This window comes from Bombyx mori, chromosome 26, assembly GCF_030269925.1.
Source record: "Bombyx mori chromosome 26, ASM3026992v2".
Lineage (NCBI taxonomy): Eukaryota > Metazoa > Arthropoda > Insecta > Lepidoptera > Bombycidae > Bombyx > Bombyx mori.
In genome coordinates, this window is record NC_085132.1 from 11243199 (window position 1) to 11256094 (window position 12896).

Sequence of the window (12896 nt, forward strand, 5' to 3'; positions counted from 1 at the left end):
TGTTTTACTTTTGCCTGTTTAGATAATAACATGTACTACATAACTCTCATAATAACCATAAAACAGATAAGAAACGGGAAAGCCAAACACCAAAAATCTATATTACGGCTCATGACGTCACTGACGTCTGACGTCACGTATGAGGATGAGCGAGACATGTATACTGCACCCACTCTTCGTTATTATTTTCAACGTCAATTATAACTAATTTATTAGAAGTAGCGGTATACCGTTTTTAACCGCATTCGTGTACCAGTGGCTCATTACTCCACTCTTTGTTTCCAGTGAAGTTCAATTCATCCAAGCTGGAGGAAGATAAACCCCCGGTCAACACTACAGACACAGCCCAATTAGCTTCGCTGATAGATGAAGCAGTTGACAATTTCTTCGCAACCCATACCTTAAGGGTCAAGGCCCTAGGACGCGAGCTCTCCATGACGAGGGGCGGTAAGATGTTTTCACGATTGTAAACTTCATCAGTGGACATCCAGTAGGTCAAGTGATGATGGTGATTCAGTATTGTTCGACAGTGAACGAGTTTGTGGGCAGAAAGAAAAGGAAAGGCGGCGGCGGCGGCGGGGACCACGGCGGCGACCACGACGGCAAGAAGAAAATGATGATGATGGCTATGATGTGTATGAAGATGAAGATGATGATGGTGAGATCATTTATTCATTAAATTAACAGACTTTTGTCAATATTTCGGGTTTTGTTCGCGGTTGGCTGAATGGTTACCGTTGCTCACGAAGACAGACACCATGTAAACGTCCAGTGCTGGACATAGGTCTTCCTTAAAGATAACCACATTAAAGGGCCCCACGTTCCCAACATCCCGTGGATTCTCGACGTTTTCGTCCAAGAATAACATATTCAGCAAGATATTCATCAAGCATTATTCGATTAGGACGTGATGATAAATAGTTTGCGTCGCCCATAGACATATACAGAGCCAGGCCGCGAATCCGTAACGGCTACTGCTAATCCAACCTAACCTACCGTTCAATGGATTTGAAGGGTCAGCCGGATATCATTTTGACTCACAAGACGTCCTACCACCAGTAATTACGCACATTGGTAGGACCTCTTGTGAGTCTGCACGGGTAGGTACCACCACCCTGCCTATTTTCTGCCGTGAAGCAGTGATGCGTTTCGGTTTGAAGGGTGGGGCAGCCGTTGTAACTATACTGAGACCTTAGAACTTATATCTAAAGGTGGGTGGCGCATTTACGTTGTAGATGTCTATGGGCTCCAGTAACCATTTAACACCAGGTAAGCTGTGAGCTCGTCTACCAATCTAAGCAATAAAATAAAAACATTATAATTTTCCGGGTTTGATTTTTATTACACGATGTTATTACTTCACCGTGGAAGTCAATCGTGAACATTTGTTGAGTACGTAATTCATTAGAAAAATTGATACCCGCTTGCGGGATTCGAACACCGGTGCATCACAATACAACACAAACACAATTTTTCGGTTTCAATTGTCAACAACTATTAGACTTCTTTAATCACAGATTTCGCCAAGACCACACTATAGACAAGTATTAATAAAGACAAACAATATTTAATCTATTCTCAATCTGACCACAGACTGCAATAAGAAAAGTTTGAGAATAAACAATAGTATGCTAGCGTGTATGTATCAAATACATGGTAGTGTGCGTAATTTTTTTTTCATTGATTTAATGTATTTTTTTATGGATAATTTAAAAAAATATTAACATTTTGCACTCCTTCTCTATATTCTCTATAAGTGTGGGAAATTCCATACTCCTCCATCCGCGCAATTTTCGTAAAAAAGGGGCACCAAGGTTTTGTTTCACGTATTAATATATAGATAGATTCTGTTATTCATTCGGTCGTGCGTAAATCTAAACAATGTCATGTATCCCTGGAAATCGTGATAAAACATTATAATTTAAAAATATTCTTTCCAGATGATCCCGGCCATGATGGGTATGATGGGGATGATGTCTTTCAAAGGAATGATGTTCAGCATGATGTCATTTATGATTTCAAAGGTAATATTTAATTCGGTTTGAAAAAAAGATTGACTTTATCTCCTGTATATGGGTAAGGTGTGTGCCTACAGTATGGTCGGAAGATGACCTCATCGAATTCAACAGTAGGGCATAATGTCGAGCTACTGAAAACCTAAAATTAATTTCGCTTGGTGCTTAGTTAGTGGTATTATATTTCGCTTGGTTCCGGAACATGCAATTTTGTCTAGATGATGTACAGATCTTTCTTAGTTCTATGGATCAGTGTTACATGATGTCTATTTTCGTTACATTTTTTGCCCCCTACCTATGTTGATAGTCTTGAGAGGCTATTTCAGCTTCACCCTAACATGTAGGTGAGCTCACGAGGCTCAAGCCGGAGTGGTGCTAACACTGGCCCTAGTAAGAGCAGTGCTTCACACAATCTACCACCGCATCGGAAACGCGACCCACTGAGAAGATCCGGCGAGAAACTCAGTGGGCTGTGTCTAAGGGTTAATTTCGCTCGTCGAGCCCTTCGTCGCAAGCGATGGGTTCAACGAGGACGGTGACCGGTGCTTGTGGTGCCTAAAAGCACCGTTAATGGATCAGGAGGATCCGTAATGACGTGTTTTGGGCTTCGTTACAGATGATGCTGATAATGAAACTATTGGAGAAGCGCGGCGGTCTTGGTGGCGGAGGGGCAGGAGGAAACGATGGTGTAAGTATTCACTAGACACAATATAAATTACCTTGTCTTACAATAAAAGGTTAATACCAGGTCTTGTGGTAAACCGATATTAGCTTATTTAAGCCTTTGAGGTTTTTTCTATTCTTTTTTCATAGATTAATTGGATGGACGAGCTCACGACCCACCTAGTATTAAGTGGTTAGCGGAGCGTATAGATATCTACAACGTAAATACCGCTACTTACTTTGAGATATGAGTTCGAAGGTCTCAGTTTTTACAGTACAACGGCTGCCCCACCCTTCAAATCGAAACGCATTACTACTTCACGGCAGAAATAGTCAGGATGGTAGCACCTCCTCGTGCGGACTCACAAGAGGTCCTACCACCAGTAATTACGCAAATTATATTTTTGCGGGTTTGATTTTTATTACACGATGCTATTACTTCACTGTGGAAGTCAGTCGTGAGCATTTGTTATGTACGTATTTCTTTATAAAAATTGGTACTTGGCTGCAGGATTTGAACACCGGTGCACCGCTAGATACAAATGCACGTCTTATCCTTTAGGCCACGACGACTTGTTAAAACCCTTATTCACGATTTCAGTGTGCTTAGTGCCAGTTTTTTAACGTTCTCGATCGCGTAAAAGTTAACTCAAATTTGAATACAGTTGGAACAGCGCCTCTAGTGACAAACGTAGGCAAGCTTTACTCCATACAAATTAGACTTTACTTTTACGCTATCGAGTTTATTAAAAAACTCGCACTAAATGTCCATATAAACTAAAAGCAATTCCGAAACGATTTAAAATGCTAACTACTTATAATTTTGTTTTTTATTATATTCACTTAATGTTGTGTTCAGGGCTGGGCAACCAGTGGCGCGGGCGGTGGAGCATGGATGCCGGCAGGTATATTCCCCATATAGACCCCTAATATGGGAATCTCATATGAATACTTAACCAACAAACCCTTCTAAATCCAGGTAGTCAAGACTACGCAGGTGGGGGAGGCTACGACGCTAACGGACAGTGGCAGAGTCGATCCATACTTGAGAAAGAGAAAAGAAAGCCGATCGTAACTTCCATTGCTTCTACTGTAAGAATCAACGGGAAAACGACGAATGCCAATGAAATTATCAAAGAAAATGGTATGAAAGAGATTAAACATAGATTAGCGAAAAGGAATGTAGACGCGCTTGAAATTGTGGCTGGTAAAAAGGAAATTGCAGAAGATATCTCCTCTGAAATTCCAGGAACTGATGATAGAGAAAAATTGACACATGTGAACAGATTCGATAATGATATTGTCGAAGACATTACACTCGACAATGATTCTAATTGGAAAACGTCCATACTAATTGGAAAACTTTTGAAAAAATCAGCAGTAAATGAACTGAAAACAGAAAGAAACAGTCGAAATGGCGATGCATCAACAGATGATAATGTTAAATGCAATACGCAGTACAACCCTGATGGAAAACCAGCGGTCTGTAGGGAGTATAGGAGGAAGAAAAGGGACATAATAGATATATTTCAAAATTCCTACCGATATATTCTGAGCAAACTTTTCGGTACGAGCATAAACAGGCGAACAGTGGCGAATCCTAAATATAAAATTGTAAACGGTGTTAAATATGTCTATCAACCCTTTAGGGCAAGTCAGAAAGTGAAGGTCAGTAAAGATATGAATAGTAACAAATTAAAAGAGGACACCTTTAAGATAATAGCGGCTGAGGATTTTAATAAGGGTGAGATTATGGAAGGGGCTGTGGAAAGCAGAATGAACAGAAAGAAATTCAATAGAATTAAAGATAATGTTAACGAGACCATGGATGATAATCCGTGGGAATGACTATATTATGTGATGAAGTTTTACGTACTGGACAATATTGTTTCGCCTGATTTCAAATCATTTTTGTTTATGTGATTTGTGGCGTTATACTAATCGAAAGTGATTATTTAAGTAATTGAAAGTAGGACGTAATGTATTTTCATTTAACATACTTATAGACGTAAATCGCCACATACGTTTTTTTTTGCTATAATAATATGTTTTCCATTTAATATGCTTTACATTAGTAAGATTACGGTTGTAGAGTAGATTTTTTATGAAAACGCCATCTATCCGGTACATGTAGAACTACGTTTAAGAGTTTAAGTTTAAACATTTATTGCGCCAAATATTTTATTCTACTACTACTTTTTTGCCATGGTAAAATGATGAATTTAATGAATATGTTAAATAAATTTATATTTTTCTAATAATGAAGAATTACTAAGCTTTTTTGCAAAATAGCACTCTGATTGCTATAAATGCGACTTGTGTTTTTTTCCTCAACAGATGGCGTTGATCTAGAGTTCAACTCTAGATTTGGAGGTATAATATTATTTATTTCTTACGTCAAAATATAACTTCGTTTGTCGATTGAGAAAATGTTGCGTTATTTGAGTTTAGTTACACGATTTAAACTAATACCGCAGATTGGGGGGAATCGATTCGGGACTCTTTCTAAATCCAACACAAATTTTCAATAGTTTTTCTTACGGTAATACCAATAAAATTGAATTAAAATGATTCCGGAGGCTTAAATTTTTATATACGATGCGTGATTTATATACATAGTTCAATTACATAATATACAAAAAAAGCTGAAAAACCTAGTTTGACTCGATTCACTTTGGCTTTGGGGTGAATCAGGTTACATATGGGGTCAATCGTTTTTTGATAGGGCTGGCATTATTTAGTTGTTCGGTAGGTACCTAACTTTAGGTAATTAACTTTTTAGTATCTTTAACGAGTTACAAAACTTTGATAACAAAATTAAACTATTTAATATTCTTAAACACTAAATAAAAGTCATTTTCAGTTCAACAAAGTTAAATCTAACAACTGAACAAAAGTATTGTGACATCCCAGATTTGTTCCTATTCTAATACCGGTCACTCACATTCGCACGAATACGCAAACCCGCAAGTGTAGGACGACATTTGCAAATGATTATGCAAAGTTTTCGCTGCATTCGTGGTTTTCCAAGCTGTGTCGGTTTTTTAACAGACATCAAAGCGCGCGAACCGCGATCCTTCGCGTAGTCTCACACACATTCGTGTGACCAGTTGCGCCCAGGATTGCGAAGGCAACGGACGTTTCGCTATTTTCATAGATCGTGACGTCTACTGTGTAGCGTATCTTCATCAAAAGAAATCCCATAAAAACAGCATGGCTGTTAACGATGTCTGGAAAAGAATTCAAAACTCTTTTTCTCTTCAATGTTCTATTGCCGAATTAAAAAGGAGGAGAAATTCGTGAGACATTCGTAAACAAGTGTAGGAGGAAGCGCAAACGGGTTCGCAAATTGAGTATGCGAACCCATTTGCACAGCCGCTAAGTTTGCGAATGAATGTTTGACGGCCCTTCACATGCGCGCATGTGAGTGGCCGGCATAACTCTATTCCCCCCAATCTACTGTATATCGTTTGTAAATAATTCTGACACCACATTCGGTTCGGTATGTTACCTACCATATAGTTGAAATTTAATTATCGTCTGTCTAAGCCGATCTAAACAAAAACACGCTTAGCAATAAACCACAATTATTATTGGTATTATGTTTTATAAGCTTCTAAAGTAAATATTATGATTAAACCAAGTACAATCTAATTTGCTGACAGCTTAATTTACTTAAACTGATCTTTAATTGATATTAAACAAAAAAGTTAACCAAGCTCATTAGTTATTGTTTAACATAACCACTAGGTCGGTTCAAATTGTGCACAGAATTAAAATTGATTCCTTATAGTTGATATTTAATAAAGGATATCATCAGTCAGACATTGTTAAAAAAATTCCGCCTCTAATCTATACTAATAATATTATAAAGCTGAAGAGTTTGTTTGTTTGAACGCGCTAATCTCAGGAACTACTGGTCCGATTTGAAAAATTATTTCAGTGTCAGATAGCTCATTTACTGAGGAAGGCTATAGGCTATTTATAACATCATGCTAAGACCAATACGAGCGGAGAACTAATAACCTCCTCTTTTGAAGTCGGCTAAAAAGCATGATTTTGGTACCTACCTTAAATAGCTCCATAACATTTTATTATCCAAAAATAGACTTACTTCTACGTTAATGAAGTCGTTATACCAAAGTAACTATTCCACGCAGACGAAGTCGCGGGCAAAAGCTAGTAAGATCATATTTGAAATATATTCAATAATTCCGTGGTTAGTATTTTTATATCCATTGACTTCAGCTGAATAATTGAAGCCTTCAAACTGAAAGTCCAATTAATGCATGTTTGAAGCCGTCCAATTATTTTTAATGTTGTAGGTTTTTCTACCTAAGCTGATGGTGGAGACCATATCAGCGTCACCGGGCATTATTTAATGTGGTTAAGTTATTTGTATTCAACGACAGCGCTGAACTAACTTGATTATCGCTTTCGAATGCACGACGGGTTGAGTTAACGATGGTAGTTAACCAATGATCGTAACACAGGCCATTTAACCACTGGTTAAGTACGCGCGTTCTTAAATTTTCACAATTCTAAACTATGTAATAGTCCTTCGTCTATTTTTATGAGTACAAACTTTAAAACTAAATTACCCATTCACTTGGTGTTAAGTGGTAGCAGTGATCACAACACGAAGTCATAAATCGGAATGTTTTTATTTGGTATTGCCTCAAAATATTGGGATAATGATACCAACCGGTATGAGCTCATAGTATTGTATCAATCCTAGTATTGTGGCAGCCAAAAATGTGTTACTCGATATAGGAATGAGAGCTAAAGCATTTAAATGTATTATTATGGTAGTTTATAAGTGCCAACAACTACTCCGGACCCGCCAGGTAAAAGAGCCGGCGAAAACTAACTTCGTAATTTGCACTAAATGTTTTCGTGGTAGTCTGGTAATTCATCCCTATCCAATGTTAGAAAAATATAAAAAAACCGTCAACCTTCCAAGAAGGTTCTGTCTAGCATAAAATTAGTGCGCAGAATTACTACCACCGCGCGTTAGAAAATTTCTCGACTGAAACAAGCATACAATTTCAGCTTAGATTAATAGTTCAATCACAGCATACAGTTTCAGCTTTGTCTAATATCTTCATCATCTTTGATATAATTAAATCAGTGTCTTGATTCAAATCGCAGTACTGTTTCAATCATACTGATTACTTCCTTTACTTTACAACCTTCCCCTTAATTGCATATTTCAAAAGAGACCCCCCCCCAGCGCTAACCACAAATTAACATTAGTTTAATTTAATTGTTCGGTTAAATTTGTATTTCAACCAGCCATCCCCGACGGCCACTCGAGTCGGTCAAAGACCCAGATCTTCACCTTGCTCTTGAACGCGGTTTGACAAATCGTAGTGTTGTAAGCTACGTTATATCGATGTATTTTTTGTAGTTTAAAATTTATGTTTGACAGATCAATTTTATTAATGGAAACGGAAAGTAAAAAGGTATTTCTTTTTTTGCTTAGATGGGTGGACGAGCTCTCAGCCTACCTGGTGTTAAGTGGTGACTGGAGCCCATAGACATCTATAACTTAAATGCGCTACCTACCTTGAGATATAAGTTCTAAGGTCTTAATTATAGTTACAACGGCTGCTCCACCCTTCAAACCGAAACGCATTACTGCTTCACGGCAGAAATAGGCAGGGTGGTGGTACCTACCCTAGCAGGCTCACAAGAGGTCCTACCACCAGGTCTTTGAGACAAATTAGTTCATATCAGTTAGTATCAAAGGTAATCTCGTGATAGTTAAACGTATTGCTATATCTCTAACTTCACTGAACTCTAACTTATAAATATTATTACTTAAAAATACTATAAACTTATAAATATCTACTTATTAGTATAATACTAGTATGCTTTATTTTCCGCTATCGTATGGCATTAAGTACTTAGCCCATTGGAAAACCTATACCTATGCCCATTCTTGCGAAAGTCTCAGTAGTATAGTTGTAAAGGCTAATCTACTCTTTAAACTTGAATACATGAGGCACTACAGTGTGTGGACTTACAACGGGTACTACAAATTGTTTCAAGTTGTAAAATTGTCTGGTGGGCTGGGCTCTCTGGTGGCGGCATTTACGTTGTATATGTCTATGGGCTCCGGTAACCACTTAACATCAGGTGGGCTGTGAGCTCGTCCACGATTGATCTCCTATTTTATATCTGCATAAACTATTGTTATGCAAGATCTTTAGCTGAGTTTATCACACCGTAAATATCTAAGTGCTTATGACCAAACTATCGACACCCAAAAATTATCGATAAAAAACAATCGACAGCCTCTAAGCTCTACGGCACGCGCGAAAGAGAAGTTTCGCGCCTCTCACCGGAGCCCAAGTCCTCAATCTTAGTGAGTCTGTGCGATCGCCGCCGAGTACATGTGTGCGTGCCAAATTAGTAAATGTGACGTGACCTTTTTAGCCGATTTCAAAACTACGAAGTTTTTAAATTAAGGACTTATGTTTTTTTTTTGTGTTGTCGAAAATTGTTCACTTTTTCTACTCTATATTGAATGGTAAATATATTTTTGTTGCTCATTATTTACACAACCAAATGCTTTTTCAGCGAACGTGCATATGTTTATCATTTGTGATTAGCGTTATGGACATTGGCAATGACAGGAACACGGGTGGTTTAACGATAAGGGCTCTTAAACCTCGATCTATAGCGAAAACTTCATGCGCGAGATTTTTTGTTGAAGTCAATAATGGAAATACAGCAATACTATTCATTACACCAAGTATAACAAAAGCCTACGAGATTTAATGAGTTTCCTACACCTTTAGATGCTTCAGGGCTACACTGACTTCAATGACGGGGGTCATGATGACGGTCCATACGATGACAAGTATTTATCAGACCTCATAAATACACAGAAGTGAACCCCGCAGTCCAAATAATCTCACACCATACGACTATGAATATAAATTTTAGTGTTATTTTGAAGAAAATGTTCATACACATTCCCTTTCAGTGACGGATATCTTAAAAACGAACATGAAGAGTTTTAAACAAATCTCTAGGTCTAAAGGCTCAATGATGTCTTTCGATTATGGAAGGCTCTTCATCAGCATTGTATTGATGTCATAATTGAATGAAATAATTGAATTGAAATAATTGAATCATGAAATAATTGAACCATACCCGAAAACGAAGGTTAAGGATGGTATAACCTGACTGGTAGGCTGTACATTGCGTCCCACAAATAAACACTTCTATAAGAATAAGTAATTATGCTTAGAAATATCGTTTACCACATTGTTTACACTAGGCAGCAGGCTGGCTCTGTTCTGGCCATGCTGACGTCCATGGGCGACGGTAGCCACTGAACATCAGGTGGGCCGTATGCTCGTCTGCCTACAAGGCTAATAAAAAAAACATAATAGCGCTTCTTGTGAGCCTGCACGGGTAGGTACCACTACCCTGCCTATTTCTGCCGTGAAGCAGTAATGCATTTTGATTTGAAGGGTGGGGCAGTCGTCGTACTGTAAAAAGCTGAGACTTAGAACTCATATCTCAAATTCAGCGGCCGACATTCACCTCAGTGATGGCAGGGCTTCGAGCATGAGGGGGTAGAGGCCGCGCGGCGCGCTACCAGCACTCTAGCGCGCTGCCGAGGAGTAATAGAGCGACCGGTTCGCGGTGTATCGCGTCCTGACCCGGCAGGCTCGTTCTGGTCCAGTGGGGTATTCCGGGACACCAGCGGCACCGCCTGGGCGGCCTGACGGGCTGCCGTAACGAGACGGCCGACGTTTCAAAGCCTTCGATTCGCCTCGAAGGCTCCGTCGGCTGAGCGTCCTTGGGGTGAGCCGCGCCATCTGGTTGTAGTGTTGACCGTGGTAACCCCCTTACCTCATCCGGGTTCTGGCCTCGGAGGGGATCGGACGTCGGGTGTAAGAGTGCAGGGGATTCGTTTAGTGGGTGGGCCCTAAAATTTCTTGGGCCCGCGGTCTGCTCTCAACACCTGCAGATCGTTGAGTCCCACATACCCCCCGCGCCCCTTAAGCGCGGGGACCTCGTAGGAGGCTCGGCCCCGGCCCGAAAAAAAAAAGTGCTTCGACCACCACATAACAACAGGTGGGCCGTGAGCTCGTCCACCCATCTTAGCAATAAAAAGGGGGCATTACTCTCTTTAACAACCCATTATCAGCAGCCGAACATGGCTTACATTCCAATGGCCATATACATTATTGAAGTAATTTGTATTCTGGTAACGCGATATAACGTGATTCATTCGCGAAGAATTTTAATCAGTGAAAGTTTAAGGAAAACGCTTTATTGAAGAATAAAAGCGACGTTTTCACGCTTTTTGTATTTTCTTAACAAAATGTTGCAACGTTGTCTTGCTGTGATAAGACGAATGCATGTGAAGGACTCTTAGAAGTAGGAGTAACTGAATATTGATCACACATTCCTAGGTAAATTCCTGTGTTCTATCTTTATCTTCTTCGTATTTTGGATCAAGGGCTTAAGTATCTAAGCGGCCTGGATGGAGATATCAGCACATGACGTCTCGGATAAGCCCTGAATTTTACTGCAACCGTATGGGATCGTGTATACGTATGGCGAACGATGTAGTACTGCATTGCTCCTTAAGGACACTTTCCGTGTCTATGGGTTACTAGGGGTGGAGCTTGCTCTAATCAGTACAGGGTGAGTACCACCATATGTGGGTGACGGTATTCACGATATAATATCCATGGTCTCTAACCCAAAACTAGTTCATATACAATTGCGCAATAGAAATAAATAATGATATTTAAGTAATTTCCTTTCGCAATTATATTCTATTCGATCCTAGAGTGAATACATTACCCTTCTATGGTAATGGACCAGCTGGTGCGTGGTGACATTTGCATAGACACGTTAAGGACCTAAGTGACATAGAAAGCCACAGCCTAACGCAATGGACTCTGTTTTAATTCTCGTTTGAAAAAGAGGTGTCATAGCGTGCAAGATACCCCGTTGAGAGCAATTCTTTCGAAAGTTAGATGCTAAATGGCAAAGCAGATCTATAAAGAGACGGTGCTGGATCGATGATGGGTCAATGTGCTGATCAAAAAATGTGAAGACGAGATTAATCCCTGGGAAATGCCCTTACGTCTCGGTATTAATAACCAATCAATAAAATTAAATATCTATAAACACACGTATTGCTAGAAAGAATAATCGTATTGTAGAAAGTTGTGAATCACAAATACAGTCAGACAAAACGAGATGAAAGTCTTATGCCTTTGAGAATTTTAATAAAAAAATTGTCGCGTGACTAACGAACGGCGTTGCCTGAGACGGACAGGGACGTTAGAGAAAACGAAACGGACACAATGTTGCATGATCGATACATCATGTTATACTGATTGAATTCTCTTTATTCATGTTATGCTAGACGACGTTATGTTTTAACTAAAAAAAAACTAAACTACTAAATTAACTATACACTTATACCAAACTAAAAATAAAACTAGATTATGTAAAAAATCGACCCCAAATCGTTGCGCTCACACGGTAGGACGCCCATCAGGCTGGCGGCATTTCCCCGTTGAATGGCCAGGCTCAAACTTTGTCCGAAGTGCGCGCCAGCCCTTGGATCCCACGAGGCGTCGATGAGGCGTGCGGAAATCTCCATGAACAGCTAACGGGCTTTCGCACCTCAATGCCCCAAGGTCCCCACGGCAAAAGGCGCAAATACATACGGCTCTCCTAAAGCCGCATATTTACGCCTTTTATTAGTTTCGACTGTGTCTGCAGCTGCGCCGGCTTTGCGGACGGTCGCTCTCACGTGGGATGAGGCAACAGTGTCCACGCAAGTGGCATCCCACACAAGTGACCGCCCGTTTTTCCACGGAATGAGCGTCATACCATCGGGTCTCTTGCCATCGTCCCGGGCGATGCTAGGAGTGATGCTAACAAGAGCAGTGCTTCGCAGAATCTACCACCGGATCGGAAACGCGACCCACTGAGAAGATCTGACGAGAAACTCAGTGGGCTGTGTCTATGGGTTAATAAAAGGACGGTGGCCGGACACCAGTACAGTGCGATGGTGTACACTCTGGAGATTTTCCGTAGTTGTCCGTAGCATTCGGCTAGAATTATATAATCGGCAACGTCCTCCTTCTCCTCCCCGCGTCGTTTCCTCTCTGTTGAGGGTCGTGACCGTCATGCTTAGACAGGATTTTTTTTATGTCTCTCCAGGCTTTC

General features: G+C 40.0%; 2 protein-coding genes across 2 annotated transcripts in view; both read left to right on the forward strand.

The window, feature by feature from the left end:
- Nucleotides 1-224: 224 nt before the first annotated feature.
- On the forward strand, nt 225-4833 carry LOC134201500 (uncharacterized). Its single transcript, XM_062676375.1, has 6 exons — nt 225-447; nt 531-658; nt 1941-2024; nt 2632-2703; nt 3538-3583; nt 3658-4833. The coding sequence occupies exons 1-6, from the start codon at nt 435-437 to the stop codon at nt 4524-4526; spliced, it is 1212 nt and encodes a 403-aa protein (XP_062532359.1). The 5' UTR covers nt 225-434; the 3' UTR covers nt 4527-4833.
- A 4212-nt stretch (nt 4834-9045) lies between these two features.
- The window catches only part of LOC101742205 (uncharacterized), a 45056-nt gene continuing 41205 nt past the window's right edge, over nt 9046-12896 (forward strand). Inside the window, exon 1 of the mRNA XM_004926065.3 lies at nt 9046-9213. The gene's annotated coding sequence lies outside the window, so the exon portion shown is untranslated. The remainder of the gene's footprint in view (nt 9214-12896) is intronic.

What these genes read in the sequence shown, in the direction of transcription:
- LOC134201500 (XM_062676375.1), top strand. An exon ending in TGAAGATGAAGATGATGATG is followed by an intron (nt 659 to 1,940) that starts GTGAGATCATTT and finishes TATTCTTTCCAG; the next exon opens with ATGATCCCGGCCATGATGGG. An exon ending in TGGAGCATGGATGCCGGCAG is followed by an intron (nt 3,584 to 3,657) that starts GTATATTCCCCA and finishes TTCTAAATCCAG; the next exon opens with GTAGTCAAGACTACGCAGGT.